Source organism: Mauremys reevesii, linkage group 3, assembly GCF_016161935.1.
Source record: "Mauremys reevesii isolate NIE-2019 linkage group 3, ASM1616193v1, whole genome shotgun sequence".
Classification (NCBI taxonomy): Eukaryota; Metazoa; Chordata; order Testudines; family Geoemydidae; genus Mauremys; species Mauremys reevesii.
The window spans coordinates 142,391,980-142,410,043 of NC_052625.1; the positions used below are offsets into that span (position 1 = coordinate 142,391,980).

At 36.7% G+C, this 18,064-nt stretch overlaps 1 protein-coding gene across 4 annotated transcripts in view; it reads left to right on the forward strand.

The window, feature by feature from the left end:
• RNGTT (RNA guanylyltransferase and 5'-phosphatase) overlaps positions 1-18,064 on the forward strand; it is a 438,367-nt gene that overhangs the window by 192,595 nt on the left and 227,708 nt on the right. For 3 of the 4 annotated variants that reach the window (XR_005595781.1, XM_039528842.1, XM_039528841.1), the window contains exon 11: positions 2,065-2,229. The exons of the other annotated variant lie outside the window; for it this stretch is intronic. Coding sequence is in view for 2 of the 3 variants with exons in the window: in XM_039528842.1 (XP_039384776.1) it covers positions 2,065-2,229 (165 nt within the window). In the remaining variant the exon portion in view is untranslated. The remainder of the gene's footprint in view (positions 1-2,064; positions 2,230-18,064) is intronic. 4 annotated transcript variants of the gene reach the window in all.

Sequence of the window (18,064 nt, forward strand, 5' to 3'; positions counted from 1 at the left end):
TTAATTAACACATAAAACACAGCTAAAATGCCATATCATCAAGCAGCACTGAACCAATAGCAACCTCCCTTCACAAATTATCAGAACTTGCAAAATCCTGAAGTCAGTTCAGGTACTCAGATATTTATAGGTATAAAAAAAAAATCTGATACATGTCTAATAAGACATGTCAAGTGTTAAATGTCCAGAGTGGATTCTAAAACACATTTATATGTTTTTTGAAAGCAGTTTAAAAATCTCTCTCTCACAGCAGGAGGGAATTTAAACAATCTCAAATTTTTAGTTTTTCTTCCAAGTTATTTATTACAGCCTATGTTACCTCTTACTATTTTTTGCTAAAAGCTGGGGTCTTCTTTTTTAAATTGGGTATTATCATTTGGAGACTTAAGATCAGTCTGGGACAAGTCTGTCTTTTATTTCTTTCTAGTGCTTTGTATTTCATTCTTTAGCAACACTTGCTAATCATGGTAAACTGCTAATAACAAAGAAAAGCCCTCCTAACACTACTTGAATTCAATATATCCTTGATTTAAATTCAGAATTATGCTAAATTTCTGTTCCTTTCTAAAAGTGGATGCTTTGAAAGAGTGAAACCCATCCCAGTTTTTTTACTTGGGTGGTTGATGAATTATTTCCAAGCTATTTCCTATGATTTCTGAACCACAGACTCTTACATCAGCCTAGCTTTGACCTTTACACAAGGAAACCAGTGGTAATATACTGTAACTAGCTTTGAAATAAAAATTTGAGTGTCAGAACTGTGGGAGATAATTACTTCAGAGTAGATGTGAGAAGGGAAAAGATTCTTTAAGGCAGAGAGAATAAGGTGATTAGAAGATTTCATATGGAATCAGTTAAAAGAATTGAAATTGCTAGCTACTAATGGCTTCAAATCAATTTATGCCACTACAGTAAAACTCTTTTAAATGAATTAACTGTAAAATAATGGTGTAAACACAATTTCCTATTATGTTCAGGATAAAAGATTTAAAATATTAGACCTATTTTTTTGAAGTTCTTATAAGAGATGAGTGAGCAGGGAAGTGGTTTTAGGAAAAGTAGCAGAATAATGGGGTAGTGAACTTCAACTTTTCAACTTCAAAATATGTAACCAGAAAAGACTCATTGAGAATCAGGTCTTTTCTTCCGTAACTTGTTGCAAAGATCAAGGTGGTGATGCCCTGTACTTTCCCACATTGTAAATAGAAAATAAATCTGTGTCAGTGTTTAGTTAACCATTAAATTTCCTCTGAGTGGACAAGGTCAGTCATTATGTAGATGTGTTTTCATGTATGCTCCACACAGATTGGCTTGAATGAACAATGGAGTGGTAGCTTTTTTGAGTGTCAGTTCCTAAAATTATATCCCACAGCTATGCTCTTGAAAGGTCACAGTTTAACACCTGAGAATTAAACGAGAACTTTAGTACCTTTTATGACTGAGCAATAATCTATTCTACTAGTTTTTGCTGTCTTTATGTAATACTAGTTTTGGTTTTTTTGTTTTTGTTTTTTGCAGATTTTCTAATCTACAACTGTGTTTAACTTCATTTTCTATAACAAAAATGCTAATCTCTAATTCTTGGTACAAAAGGTATTTGTAATACACATGAAGCAAGAGTTTGAGTTATATTTGCAAGCTTTGCAAGTTATATTGGCAGCTAGTTGTCATTAAAAATTATGAACAAAGTGGACTAAATAATAGTAAAACAGCACTATATTAAAATACTGTTATGGATATCTTACACAATTCTATAATTATAAAATCATCAATTTTAGATTACTTGCTCTCTTAGTTGAACACACAAGTTTAGCAGGGCATTTAAAAAAAAAAAAAGCTATCATTGGATAAATAGGGCATCAGACCTCTTCAGCCCTAGAGAAATATTTGCAAGCTGGAAAATTTGACAGGAATATGTATATTTTGTTATGTTTTGATGATATTCAGTGAATCTGTATATTTGTAAATATTTTATTTATAAATATTTTGTAAGGCAAACTTCAGTCTAATCATAATTTGATAAACATTTAGGTTTTTTATATTATTTTTTGTCTAACTTGGCAGGGACAGCCAGTTGGAGAATGTGATTTTAACATTCGACTAGCATGTATAGAAAAAGAGATAATATTTCCACGGCATGAAAAGATGAAGAATGGTCTTATTGACAAAGCACAGGAACCATTCAGTGTTCGAAACAAACCATTTTTTGACATCCACGCTGCAAGAAAGGTAAATTTATTGAATTTAGGTTTATTAATGTTGTGGTGCTAAAGACAGTAGTTTAGTTCTGAATCTGGGTTTTCCCTCTGTTACTCTAGCTATAGCAATGTCAATTGCTAAGAGAGTATTCAACGCTCCTTGGCTAGGATTTAGGAATTAGGGTCACTCTGAATATGGCTTGTGGCTTTAATCTATCTATTCCTTCTGGAGTACCATTTTCTCCATTTACAAAACCATTCTTTACTTTTACACAAACTTCAGTTTTATCTGACAATGCTGAACTGTTGTAGTTGTGCTGCTTCCAGGATATTAGGAGAGACAAGATGTGAATGGTAGTATCATTTATTGGATGAACTTCTGTTGGTGAATGAGAAAAGCTTTCGAGCTACATAGAGTCCTCCTTCAGATCCTGAAGAATCAATGCTTGGGATTCGAAGACAGGAACCTGTTACCTTTTTTTTTAATATGTTCCTTGATTTTCTGTTACCTTATTTAGCTGTTTATTTACAAATGTTAGAATTCCTAATTCTCATTGTGCAGTGTAGAAAGATGATTTCCTTCTGTACAACTATTTTAAATTCTTCCATGTTGGTTAGCATGTGACCCTTATTTCTCCTAAAGCTAGCTGCTCATTTGTACTCATCCCTACCATAGCAATTAGTCATATGTAGCCCTCTGCAAAATACTCACAGCTGAATGTAATGGTTGAGCATTGAATCACCTGCTTCCATGTGTTTTTATTATTGCCTTGAGTTTGAGGCAGGGAATGGGCTTGCCGGGGAGTAGGCAGAAATTGCAGAACCTTCTGGCTAACAGAGTGGCTGATGAAAGAGAGAGAATTGTTAGAATATGGTCTTCAAGCAGAGTGATAAATTAATAGAGAGCACAGATCCTGGGAAAGTTTCCATCCAGAGCAGTGGTACTCAGACTGAGGCTCCCGAGCCAAAAGTGGTTCTTTTATGTGTCTCCTGCAGTTCTTTGCAGCACATAATATTAAAACACTCTGTGATTTAATTATTAACCAATCCAGGATGCTTTTACTATGTCATTAACCAATTGTAGTTGATAAAATACTAATACTTGGTAAGTTATTTTCCTGTGAGAATAATTACACACACGCACTAAATATTTCCCATGTCATACTGTTTAAATATGAATATATAGTACTATAGTAAATGAAACAAATTCACTCTACTGTGGCTTTTTCATGTAATGTTGATTGCTACTTTGGCTCCTGAACCACTGAGGTCTGAGATCACTGATCCAGAGAGACTTTATCTCTGATTGAGCCTTGTGAATTTAGTGTAGCATAAGGGTGACCACTGTTTCTTTAGGTATATTAAGTTATTTTGGACTGCCAATCAGGAAAATATTTTAAGTAACTAATTAGATAACATTGTATAGAGATTTTTGAATTCAAAATAAAATTTTCACAGGGAAAAAGTAGTTCTTGACTGAAATATATAGTAATTGTGCTTGAGATTTAAAAAAATCTGAGGCAAAGAAAAGATTATCTGGAAGAATTACATTGTGTATAATTTATAGTTACTGGAAATGTACTGAGATCCCAGAAGATTTAACTTGATTTAAAAATTCATAAGGAAACTGAACTGTCTTTAAAACACATTTTAATATATTTATTCAAATTATGAAAAAAATTTTTCCAGAGCTCAAGGTGCTATGCAATCATACACACATTCTAAACTTCTATTGGTCAGTTGTTTTTGACCATAGTTTGAATAGGAAAAAATATTTCTAGGCGAGAAGTCATATTTTTCAGCAAACATATTTACCTGTTCTACTAATATCACCATAGATTATTAAAATAGAACATTTTAAAAATCAATCTAACTTTTCAGCTTATATGCACTTCTACTGTTTCCATTTGGCTTAGTTTGATTGATTAAAATAGTCTAGTCAGTTTTTCTGCAGAGAAGCAGAATTCCAAAAAATCAATGAAACAAATGTTCATCTTCAGAAAAAAGTCACGTGTTTTCCTGTTTTGGGGATGTTTGGGGACTCATAGAATTTTGGGACCAACTTGTTGCCAAAATGGCTTTCTTTTCACTTTCTCTAGCTAAAGATGTTGCTTCCCCCTTCAAGAGCCCTCGCAGCACTCCTTATTTTAGTCACCCTGTCCCCAGCTAGCATGATGGAACAGGCAAGTATGCAAATCTGAAGCTCCAAAAATGTTCCATCAACAAGCAAGTCCTTCCTCAGTGCAGGAGGCTGGACAAAATGACCTCTCAAGGTCTCTTCCAGCCCTACATGCCTAGGATTCTGTAAGGGTCCACAGTGGGAGAGCTCTTCCCCAGCTCTTTTCTGCTACTGGACTATTGATTTGTGAAGGTAACAGGCCTGGAATGCAGGTGATCTGGTGGGGTCTCGCCAGGGATGAGATTAATCAGACACTGTGCAACATGCGACTCTTACTTGAAATATGTTGCCCTCAGCAGCTGAATCTGGTTTCATCAGGGAGAGTCACTGCCAGGGTAAATTAAGATACCCTTTTAAAAACTAATATCTAATCCTTTCCTCAAAAGGAATGTCTTGCGTTCCTCCACATGTATGAAAATGGGTAACATAACTTATTTGAGTAGTGTCTCTATGGATGCTCCACTGTAGGTGCAGCAGAGCCGCCTGCGCCTGGGATCGGAGATTGGTAGCATTGTCCGTTGGGCCACACGTGCTCCTCGCCGTCTTGCACTGTGGGCAGCATCTATAAATAGCACTGTGCGGTCCAACCGCCTTCAGTTCCTTCTCAACCACCTTTGGTCTGGGACAGAATCTGGATCAGAGCCCTTCTTCCTCCTTAACCTTTAGAAATACTCTCATTAACTTACCTGCATTAGGATTGATTAGCCATTTCCATTAATTTTCTCCCCCTAAAAAAAACAACTTTTAGTTACTCTTCCCTCCCTGTTGCCTTATGCTTCTCTGTTTCCCACCCTCCGCAATTGGAAGCTCTCCCCCTTAGAAGTATGCTGGGATCCCCCGGGTTCAAGAGGTGCCTCTCTTGTCAGGAGGCCTTTTCTGTGAATGATGGTCACTCGTGGTGCATCCACTCCCTCGGTGAGGGCCACATCGCACAGAAGTGCACCCACTGCATCAGCTTGACTACCCAGGCCCAAAAGGACCATGAACTCAGACTGAAAATTCTCCTCATGGAGAGTTCTTTACAGCCAGCTTTGGACCCAGCCCTGGTATCTCTCCAATGTGGTTGTCACCTTGGCTCAGTCATGCATGGATCTGAAGAAGTGGGTTTTTACCCATGAAAGCTTATGCCCCAATAAATCTGTTAATCTTTAAGGTGCCACCCAACTCCTTGTTGTTTTTGTGGATTCAGGCTAACATGGCTACCCCTCTGATACATAAACGTAAGTCAATGATTGAGGTTATACATGCAGGAACTCTAGAGATTTTCTTCTGTCACAGAAATCACTCTCAAAAACAGATCCAAAATAGTACAAATGCCCTGTAAAATGCTCCATTCTCTGTATCAGCGGGACAAAGACAGTTCAGGAACAGCTCTGAGAATCCCAGACTGCAGGGTCCTAATGACAGACTACAGTCTCTGTGTCTGTGGCACACATGTGGATCAGCACCACAGAAAAGAGGGTCAAGAAGAAAGAAATTATGTGACATAAACTTGCTGGAGGTGAGGAGGGTCCAGCTGCCCTAAAAAAAAATCTCAAATTCCACTTGCAAAGCTATCACATACTAATAGTCAGACAGTACTATGAAATAAATATTAAAAAGGGTTTTATTTCAAATATTTTCTTTTAGCTAACAGTGCACAAGCATAAACAAAGGCAGACAGTAAAGACTAATGAAAATATCAGTTTTGTCTTTCAAGAAGAAACTAATGTATAAAACAGTTTAAATGAGAGAAGCCAGAGGTGTCTTAGCATATATTTAAATTAAGGAGGAGTAAGAGTTAAGTGTTAATCATGGAAGTAGTTTTATATTAACATGCTGTTAGTTATTAATTCTGTAAGGGAATTTGTATGTTGTAATAGTTTTCCTTATAAAGACTTTGGTCTTATGGGGAATTTAGCAATTTATACCCATTTTTAGGAGATAACGAAAAGGCTGATGATTCGTTAGTAAATATTTAGTGATCTCTTACGGGTACTATAATGGACTAAAGAGAGTTTAAATTTGGTCTCTATTGGTAGACCAATTAAACAGCAGTATTAATCTATGCTGATGCTGAATGATTTTTATAAAATTTAAAAAATTATATGCAACGTTAAAATGGGTAAGTTGCTTGCTTTATATATCGTTGTTAACTGTTGACAGCTTATCCCTTAAGAGCTAGTTGCTGACAGGAGTCAAAGCTCAGAATTTAGCAAAGTGTGGTTTTAGTATTGTAGCTCTGTCAAAGTTGATACAGTTTAGAAATAGTTGCCAATAGATGACTATCAGAACTGATCTGTAGGGATCTGAAGCAGATATGTGGAACACCTTTTTATAGTTATCACCCGAAAAGACAGGAAGCTACACTCATGTTTGATTGCTTATTTTCTTGATCGTTTAAATAAAATCTCTCCAGTGGTCTATACTCCTCCTGTTAACTGTTTGTATGGCTATCTTTCACAATCCCTGAATATGAATATTTGCACTGTTTGGATCTAAAGTTTTTGAATTTAAATAACACTACTTTTTGTTCCATCTGGTCCCCTTCCAAATGTATATAGGTTGTATAGTTGGACTATAAGTTTTTCTAGACAGAATATGTATTATTACCATCTGCAAAGTGTCAAGTATATTGTTGATATAAAGCTACTGTTACTAATAAAGCTTTGATATTCTGTTTTTGTGCCTGAGGTTGGCACTACTTTTTTTGTGTGTTAAATTTTCTCATCATCAGAATATTTTGTGAAAAGATTAGGAGGAAAAATTATATATTAGTGGCATGAAGTACTAAATCTTAACTTGTTTTAGAAACTCAGAACCGATTCTGACATACTGCTTGCTGAATATTTTCTATTCTTGCCTTTGCCACTGGGTTTGGTAAAATAACGACTTTTTGAATGGATAGTCTTGTATCATTTTCATGAAGCAAGGCAGTCAGCAACTATATGGGGCAGACGCAGAACTATCTGAAGAGCATTTTTCCCTATTGTATTTACAGAATGTTTTTAAAATATTATGAATTTTTCCCACTATCTATTAATGTATATATTATATCAAGTTGGCTTTAAAATGTAAGGACTAAGAGAGCTATGCCCATGTAAGTTCTATTGCACATTATCATATTTTTAAAAGATTTTGTTTAAGGAAAAAAAGGGAAAGTTTTTTACCTCTCTCAGCAGTCATCCTTTTATCACTGCACACAACCCCATCCCATTAACTAATCAGTAATGAAAATAAATTACCGGTATTTGTGCTGGTGTCACAGGGCTGTAGGGAAGCTCTACTCTTGGGGGCGTCTTATTGCCCCCTTGGAGTCTGGGCATGCCCTTGAAGAGGTAGTTGGTCAAGTTCTTGCCTTGTGTGACTCTAGGGGAGTGGTACTTCTGGTCTGTCCAAGGGACCAAGTAATTGTGCCCCCCTTTCTGTCTGCTACTTGATCCTTCCTTAATTTTTTTCTGATGTTTTAGATATAGACAGGTACTTCAGTATAACTCTGGTTACACAGTACCAGATCAGCCTAAATACAAAATTGCAATGCACTTTGGGATTAACATAGTTCCATAACAGTACTATCATCCTATCTGCTTTACCAGCACTTTATAAAGGTCTGTTTTAAAAATGTTGTCAGATTTAAAAATATTCTGAACCCAAACATCAAGTGCTATAAACATAACTACCATATGATTGAAAGTGAAAATTACCGCTTCAGTTGGTTTTTTTTGTGGGGGGGGTGGTCTGTGGCTGCATAGAGAATGTCATTCTATTTTACTGCTTTAAGAAAATCTCTCTCCCTACACTTGGATTCAAAATATCCATATTATGTGGGCTTGTAGCTATTAATTTTACACAGGTACTATATTCCTATACACTGTCACTTAAAATGGCCATTCTGTGTCAGTTTCTCAGCTGATGTGTTCATTGTCTATCCTCTTCCTGGGGAAACCAGAAAGCCAATAGACAATCCTTAAAAAAGTTGTCAGTTGCTTTAAGTAAAGAACCCTTGCATTAGTTCTTGCAGTACTATAGGTATCTCGTATAGTAAGGATAGGTAATATTGCAAATACTGAGGTACAAATATTTTGTTATCTAAGGCAATATTGGCACGTTTTAAAATGGAATCAGTATATACTGTTAAGCAGACACTGATTTTTAAGTGAATGTAAAGAATTATTGTTATGAGTGGTAATTACTACTTCGCTTGTCAGTCTTTGCCACTTATGCCTCTATTGACACTTCTAGGTGCAGGTATAAAATTATACAATACAGTTAGATACTAAAATGGCATGGCAAACTGGAAACCTCCCAGTATCTAGAAACACTCAGCTCTGCTCTATCAATCCCAACAGGTAAAAGGTTTGCAGCATATCTTGAAGGTAATCAAACAAATAATAAATCTTCATATTCATTGAAACATGAAACCTTATTTGTATTGCTACATTAGGGTGACCAGATGTCCCGATTTTATAGGGACAGTCCTGATTTTGGGGTATTTTTCTTATATAGGCTCCTATTACCCTCCACTGCCATCCCAATTTTTCACACTTGCTGTCTGGTCACCTTATACTACATATAGTTTGAATGTTTTCTCAGTGTTTGAAATGAAGTAGGCAAAATGATATACTCGAACATTTTCTCAATCTTCTCTTGTCAACTGGCAGTAGAGAGAAGTGTGGATATGATTTATCTATCAACAGACCTCTTGATGTGACAGCTGTGCGTGAGAGACATTAGGCATCAGGAGGGAATCCAGATGCCTTTTCCTTTGAGTTGTTGTGTCCCAAGATGCATATTCGGGGCCCTCTAGGGAAAAATTCCCTATATTATCTGCCTCTTAATTCCAACAAGAAAGGTTATCTTAAGTGACTTGTAAGGAACCTTTCCACCATTTTTTTTCTGACAAGTAGTATTTGGGAGTTCACTTGAGTTCCTTCTCAAGGTCCCCTTGTTCTTCCACATTAATCAATAAATTTGTCTCACCTCATTTTGTCCTTAACCTTCCTCTCCTAAGATAGTGCCCAAGTTGTTGTTGTTAGTTGGACAAAATGGACTCTTTTTAGAAAGTCTGTTCTTTTTTGTGGTACATGGCTATAAAGAGAACAGTCAAGGTTTCCAGGTCTATCCAGGGGCGGCTCTAGGAATTTCGCTGACCCAAGCAGGGCGGCATGCCGCGGGGGGCGCTCTGGCGGTCGCCGGTCCCGCGGCTCCGGTGGACCTCCCGCAGACGTGCCTGCAGAGGGTCCGCTGGTCCCGTGGCTCCGGTGGATCTCCCGCAGGCATGCCTGTGGATGCTCCACTGAAGCCACGGGAACACGGGAACAGGCATGCCTGCGGGAGGTCCAGCGGAGCCGCCTGCTGCCCTCCCGCGGCACGCCGCCCCAAGCGCGCGCTTGGCACGCTGGGATCTGGAGCCGGCCCTGGGTCTATCAATTCCCAGTGGGTTAAAACAACTATCTGGGAAGTTTATACTAATATCCCCGTGTCTTTGCATTCCCCAGCATAGCTGGGCAGGAAGAAAAATCTTAGAACCCAGTAACTGATTGTTCTGCATAGCAAGTTCCATCTGCAAAGGGTCGAGGTTATCAAATGAGTAGTCTCATGACTTAGACAATGCACTTGAGGTATGTTCCTCTCTCTCTTTACAAGCACATACCATATTGTGAGACATTCACTTCTTAGAAGAATGGGTAGGGCAAATTCAAACAGAAGCTGAGCTCTTCAGAAATACTAAATATGAGACTTCATAGTTGTCCTCTTAAATCTTACTGTTCACCTATTTAAAATTACAGATCTAATTAAAAAATACTAAGGAGCTCAACAAGTTAAGACAGTTGCAATGAAAATATCTGTTAAATTCCACTTTAGTGGTTACCTTAATCCAGAACAAATGGATGCATAAGAAAGTAAGCAGTCAGCAGAGAAGTAGGTGAATGATGAAGGCAGTACTTCTCATAGACTAGTGCAAAACTGTTAATATTTTCTAAATTTTCAGTTAGACCGATTAATGACTATGAAAGAATAGAAATTTATTCCATGGTGATGTGTAGATTAGTTTGAAGTAGCCACTTCTACTTTAGCTGTGAGTCATCTGACAAGTCTGTATATTTTAGGCTAAAATAATTGTTTTAAGGCAGTGGTTCTCAAACTTTTGTACTGATGACCCCTTTCACATAGCAAGCCTCTGAGTGTGACCCCCCCAATGAATTAAATATACTTTTTTATATATTTAACACTATGATAAATGCTGGAGGCAAAGCAGGGTTTGGAGTGGAGGCTGGCAGCTCGTGACTCTCCATGTAATAACCTCACAACCCCCTGAGGCATCCTGACCTCCAGTTTGAGAACTCCTGTTTTAAAGTAAATACAGTAAGATGTGTTTTTCTTTTGGAAGAGGTGTTTATCTAGGGATCTCCTTCAGAATTTCCTGATTCCCTGTCATTCTGGTTTCAGACCAATGTTTGGAACCCAGACTATAGTGATGATTCTTTTGAATGCCTGACCTAGTCCAGTATCAGAAAGTGTCCACGTTAATTTTATTACCCTTTCACTTGTTTGTGAGATCATGAGTTGATACATTGGCCCCTCCAGTAGTTTTGCTTTTTTGCCCCTCAGAGTACTTAGAGGGGTAATGTTGGGTAATTGCTAATTTATTCCACAGGCTATAATGTGCTGTCACCCCTCCTATCCCATGTTTGCGAAAGCACAAGAGGCGATGCATTATTTTTCCAGTATCTGGACAGATAAGGATGAAAAGCACCTCATAGTTGTCCAGTTTGGAACTACACCTTACGTCTTACTTTTCCTTTAGACTAAAACGATCAGTTTAATATTGTTTTAAATGTGCTTCTAGGATATGGCTATCACCATATTTCATATAACTGAACATTAATACTGAAAATATGCCTTCATTCTCCCAAAGCCTTACTTTGCGTTCCTTTCTGAATTATAGATTCAAACGTTTACAATTTTGTTCAGATTCAAACCCATTCCCTGATTTATTTTTTTTAAATAATCAACTTAATAGGTCATTATGTATTGATTAGTTCAAGTAAATTGCAGGAACAAGTATTCAGAACAAACAGGAATCTCAGTTGTAAACTAGGAAAGGAATACATGGTCTGAATTGTTTAATTAAAGTAAAGAGGAATGGTGAATATTTTCATAGGTTTGGGAATGTACTGCATTTCTAACATTTTAAAGGCAATAATTTGTTACCTAAAACAGAAAATATATTTTTACTGTTGTTATCTAATTAATTGAATTATAAAATAGGGTTTAGAGTTCATTTTGGGTTTAGGGATTTAGCATTGCAGTTAGTGTGTGTGGTTTAGTCTCCCTTAATCTGAAAATTAATTGGCTGTGACATGAACATGCTTTCTTTAAATTATAACCATTAGTATAAATGTAGTACCTGAAGTTTTGTCTCAAGAAGTCACTTAATTATTTGCTTGAGACGTCAGAAACATGGACTGCATGTTATAATATTGCCATGAACATTATTATTTCAGGAGGAGAGTGAAATTTTCTTGCAGAGCCGTAGTTCATTTCACAAGAGACTCTTAGATATGATGCCAGGGATAGGAAACAAAGAAAGGTTCAGTTCGGTGTATACTAACCTTGCTGAACTTAAGTTTTGTTTTGATGCAGCACATAGTATCAGTAATCGGCTTTTATGATCAAACAAAATGCTGTTATATATAATCCTTTCTGTCACTGTCCGCTAGGAACACAGTCAAACTATTCTTTGTGAACAGTTTTAGTTTGGCCTTTTTACTGTTTGGCTTATTCAAACACTGTACAGAAACAAATTTTATCTGTGGGTTATTTGTGAACAATGTATACTTTATTCTTTACTGTTCATTATTACAACTGAATGATAGGTCACTTTAGTCACTTGGTATTTTGTCTCTTTCCTCATTGGCTGTAAGTATCAGTGTTAAAGAGGAGTATGTGATTAAGTAAGATGGCCTTTGATTCTCTTTAGGAGAGGTGGGAACTGTCTGTGGAATGATGAGGAGGTAGGCTGGCAGGCTTTGACAGTTTTAAGTACACTTTGAACCCTTTGCTTTTGGTCCACTTGAGTTATTCATTGCCCAAGACTTGACTGCTGGAATAGTATGAGTTAAAGCTTGCTTGTTTTTTCAAGAACAAAATTTAATTCTTATGATCATTCACTATCAAGTCACATACAAAGGATGAGAACATGGTATATTGACATTTGGTTTCTAATTCACTCAAATACTCAGTTAATTTTTCCCACTACTAATGTAGCTCGAAGTGGAAAACCTGAGGGATGGCATCAAATTCAATAACAGCTCTGAATTTAAGTCCCTCATTTTAAAATTATTATTTTTTTTTGGTTTAGTATCTTATTTCGAAAACGTTCAATGACATTGAAAGGCAACAAATTTAAGACTGATAAAATGGACAAGTTTTTTACGCAATTTATAATTAACAATGAGTTCCTTAGGTTAAAAAGATTACTCAGACCTATCTTTTAGCAGAATTTTAAAACAGAATGATCCTTTTATATGGATAATAAGGACATTATTATGCTAGGTAGAGTGTGCAAATATGCAAGTAATATAAAATATAAGCATGAGGGCTTACATCCCTTCTTCATAACATAAGCCAACCACTAACTGCTTTGGGAAATGTCCTATGGCCAGTCACAGCCATGATGATGTCACCAAAGGTTGTAGTCTAATGAATATGCTGTCTAGCAAAAGTGGGAGATGGATTATCTTCTTGCAGCCCATGGTCCCACTGAGAATTGTTGCAGATCACTTCCAATGAAACAATGGGTCTTGTAAGGTTAAATGATAACCAAAAGTCAACTGCACAACCTTTTCCAAATACCATCATACGGTATACCAGTGACTTGTCAATTCTGAGAATATTATCTGATTTAAAAATGACAGCTAGTCCTGGAGGGGTCAGAATAAGAGTGAATCTACTCTGCTACAAGATGAAATAGTTTGGTACTTTTTTTGAGTATTGAGGGAAATATACAGCCCTCCCTCCCAAAGTATATTGTTCTTTCAAAGCTTTTGTATTATTTCCTAGTTTATTTAATATTTGGACACTTGCTGTTTTTTCTCATACAGAAGCTGCTTTTATCATACTTAAGAAATACCATGTTTGTTGTATTATTTTGTTGTACACAACAGCAGTGTGATCACTTTTTAAAATGAATTAGCTCTGGGCCATATATTGAGGTAAATAAGAAGAGTCTGAGTGAGTGGAGGGTCGAAGGCTACTTAGGAAACCAAATGGTCCATCAGCAAAACCCTGGGAAGGTATAACGGAGAGACAGTAGCATTACAACAGATTCAAAATTAAATGGGGAGAAATGTGAAAAAGAGATGTCAAGAGAAGAAGCTGTGTAGATTTGCCAGAGGTTTTGAGTTCCATATTTAGGCAGAGACAAAACTGATGCTATCTGGATGCATTTTTTTTCCCCCAAAGAGACATCCTTCCTTTTTGTTTTATTTTTTATTTTGTTTTTATTTTCCATACCTTAAGGAATGGCTGAATCACTTCACATATCAGTCCTTCCTTTTGCTGACACCAGAATTGGTAGCAGCTCTTCTGTCTCTCTCCTACACTACTTCTCCCTCCACCCCATCCAGTCTGTTCTCTTTCAAGTTTTCTGTCCTGTTTGCCATCTTCTATCCTGTTTCCTCCTCTCTGTTGTCTTCTTTTTTTTTTAACTGTCTCTCATCTACTGTCCTGCTTGTTGTCCGTCTCCTTTCTGTTTACTTCCTCCTTCACTTTGTCCCATATCTTCTCCCTGAGAATTGGGAAAAAACCTAACTTTATTAGGGCACTTTGCAACTGAATAGTAAACATGGTGCCTTCCAAGAAGTACTCTTCTGCTACTGGGTACTCTTTCAATAGCCTGTCTGTTTGGAATACTTCTTCCTGTGAGAGGCAGAATAGGGGATTGGAGCACTGATTTCAAGGAGATTTATGATGACAGCTGATCTGGTGTATCAATATTAACACGCAGAGCATTACCAACAAAACAGGTAGGATCATTTGGGGGTCTGAAGCGACACCCCTTTTACACTAGGTGAAAGTACGAGAACACCAACCTTTTACAGCTACAGCTATGATCATGTCTGGTAAACTGGTATATATTGTTTCAAATTTATTTTTACAAGGTTTTGCCATTTGATAAACGCTAGTAAATGAGAGCACTTTTCATGTAGATGCTGTAGAATAGTCTCTGTGTGTTCCCCATAAATAATAACTAGGACAGTAACACCATAATAAGAATTCATACAGCCCGTCACATAGAAAACTTTCCTGTGAGGATGAATTTGGGCTGGGAGGGAGCTCATTGTAAATTCTCAGTGAATTTACAATCTGCAGATCCTCACTTTGGAAAAGGAAGTCTTGACTTGCATTTCTTAAAGCTTCCAGGGTCTAGAACTTTTACTTTTGATATACTTTCTCCAGCCAATTCTCGCTTAGTCACAACTAAATAAAAGATTAAATAGTTTGGCCATATTTTCATCCTGTAGTTTTCAGTTTTTGTTGTCTTTTTTTTTTTTTAAATTGAAGAGAAGTAGTGCTCCCAAGTCTTGTCAAGCAAGCAGAAAAACAGGAGCTGAGAAGAATAAGATCTGACTGTGTCCTTTGTTCACATGCTCTTGGTGCTTTCTGTTGTGTTAAGTGATGTGATGTTTTAGTTTAATTTCAAAGCTACAGACCAGCTGACAGGTCATGGAGAAATCATACTGAAATTTGTATTATACTGGATAAGAATTGTTGCTAATAGAATATTTTCCAAAGATTTAAATGTCCTTATAGTGGTACCCTACAGCTTTCCTCTCCCTGTACCCCTGAAATATTGTGTGTGTATGGGGGGGGGGGAGAATACTATTGGGACTACACTTCTTCTCTCCAATTAAAAAAACAAAAACAAAAACAAAACCCCCCTGAAAACTAAAGAATAAAAATTTTGCCAAACTATTTAGTCTTTTATTTAGTCGTGACTAAGCCAGAATTGCCTGGAGAAAGTGTGTCAAAAGTGAAAGAAAAAAAGAAAGACAAACAAAAAAAAAAGCCTGCTATTAAATAAAACCCACAGGCCTGGCCAGATTCCTTAATTACATAGATGCAGTTCATCAGGCAGTCATTTACTTCCACAATTAATTGCACATCTGTGTGGCCAGTGAGATGTCTGACTGCCTATTTTTGTGTGTGCAGTTACAAAAAATCTGGGTCATAAAGCAGTTTGTGGGCCAGATTATGCCTGTCCAAAAAGTGTGCAGCAGCTCAGGGGTGGGTGTGGAAGCAGGGGCGGGTGGGGGTACTCAGAGCGTCCGTGATGGATCCCTGATCTTGTGGGTTGGTCTTTGCTGGCTCCAGCCTCAGAGCAAGTTATGGTTCCCAGTGGCTGCTCTAATTTACATTGTCTAAGGATCACTTTTGCATAGCTGAGCTCCACTACACTCTCTTCTCACTCCCAGTATGCCTCTTAAATGGGAGCACTGGCTCAGGAGCTAGTTCTTCCAGCTTTACACCAACAGAGTTCCCCTTGGCCAGGAAAATTCTCTAGTCAGCTACAGTACAGTCAAATTTCATCCTCTTTGCATTGCTAAGGCAACACAAATGGCCAGATTATAAACAAGAATTTGGCCATACACATTTCCCAGTGTTAATGAAACAGAAATAGGATGTTTATTTTTCAGCATTATAGTTTTTTTATGTTAAACTGAATCAAGTATCATACTTCAGTATAAAGGAATGATGATTAAGAAAAAGGGAAAATATTTTCATTGCTTTTTGGCTACATTGAAGAATAGCTTATTCTACATATTAATTGCATACAAAGTGTTTTAAATCATCCATTTCTGGGAAATTGCCCGATAGCATCAGTTGAAAGAAGCAGATTTACATATCTTTATTAAGGATTATATTCAGAATCAGTGACCCCATGTTACAGATATTGATAGTGATGAAATAAAAATAATATAGAATAATCAGATATGGAATATATAATTAAATATCTGACTTCCTTGATAATGAAATAAGCAATGTAACTAGTAGGAAAATAGATTCATTTAGATGAAATATGATACCTTTTCATATACACTATTAAACACTATAGCAGTCTGTATTCGGTATTAGTAGACCTTGTAGTCTGTTGAAACTTTTCTAAACGTACTCTTTAGCTATTTGTTTCAGCAGGATTACTTGCACTATGGAAAAAATTAATATGTTTATATGTAGGCAATCAAGTGTAGGCTTGTGCCATTAATTTCTCCTCACATTTATCTTTTTTTTTTTTTTTTGCGGTATCTTAACAATGCACAATTTTTTGTTTACTCTGAAGAACCAGTTGGCATCCCAGTATGGGTGATTGTCTTGATATATTTAAGGTCTTTTGAAGTAGAATTAGAGGACTCAGCTGTGGTGGCTAACTGGGTCACTTTACTAATTAATTCAGGGGCAACTGTTTAATACTTTCTGTTGTACCACTTTACAGTCTGCCACTTTCCAAACAGCCTCTTGGCAATAGAACTCCACAGGGAAGGCATCAGCTCTCCCCTACAGGAGTGACTTTCAAGAGACACAGATTTAGTTGGTTTATTTGGACAAATGTAAAAAGAAAACAGTGGTGGAGGTAGTTAAGTTAAAACACCTCATTATAATAGTGATATAGCATTATAGTGCATCAGAACTGCAGCTTTTCTCTTTTGTCATTTACTGTACAATGCAGTATTGTAGCTGTGTTGATCCTAGTATATTAGAGAGACAAGGTGGTGATGTAATGTCTTTTATTGGACCAACTTCTGTTGGTGAGAGACAAGGTTTCGAGCTTATACAGAGCTCTTCTTCAAGTTTCTGTAAGCTTGAAAGCTTGTCTCTCTCGCTAACAGAAGTTCCAGTAAAGCTTATTACCGCACCCATCTTCTCGCTAATGTGCTGTACAGAAAGTATTGTAAAATTGTGATAATTTTTTTTGCAAGTTGAACAATAACAACCTTGCTTCAGTATTTCACTGTTATGGACTAGAGCAGCCAGTTTTAATTCAGTTAAGTCACAAACATTGAGCCTTTAAGCACTATTGGATAGCTAATGAATCTGGGAGTTTTTTGAGCACACAGTGTATAATGTTTAAATCTAAATGTTTATATTAAAGTATTCGCTGAATTTATGCCCAGTGGAATATATTATCTTGATTTGACTCAATATTACTGTGAAGTGAATTATTAAGATTCTGCATGGTAAAATATCCATTTTATGCCAATTTGAATTGTTATATACAGATTCGCTTGTGTTGAGTCTATTTTCTGCATAGAAATTAATAAAATACAAACCATAATTATCTGATCAATTAGAGTGTATTTTAAAAATCTGAAGATTTTCTCTCTTTGGATGGCTCCTTCATATCTTTATGGAACCCCTATTTTCCCCCTTTTGACAACTTCTTTCAACACGAGCTCAACTTTCTTGAAGATGCCTCTTTTCTCTTATTTAAGAGAAGCATTTGAAAATATCCTAGGTAATTGATGTCAATTTCTCAATTGTGTATTTGAGAAGAGATTGACAGCGAGGAATGCCTAATTGCTATCTTGAATTCAGTAATGCAGATGTGCTGTCAAATTAAGAATTAACACACACTCTGTGTGTTATTCTGGGATATTGTTTTGGATATACTAGGCATGTGACTTCTTGATTTGTTCCCCCAGAA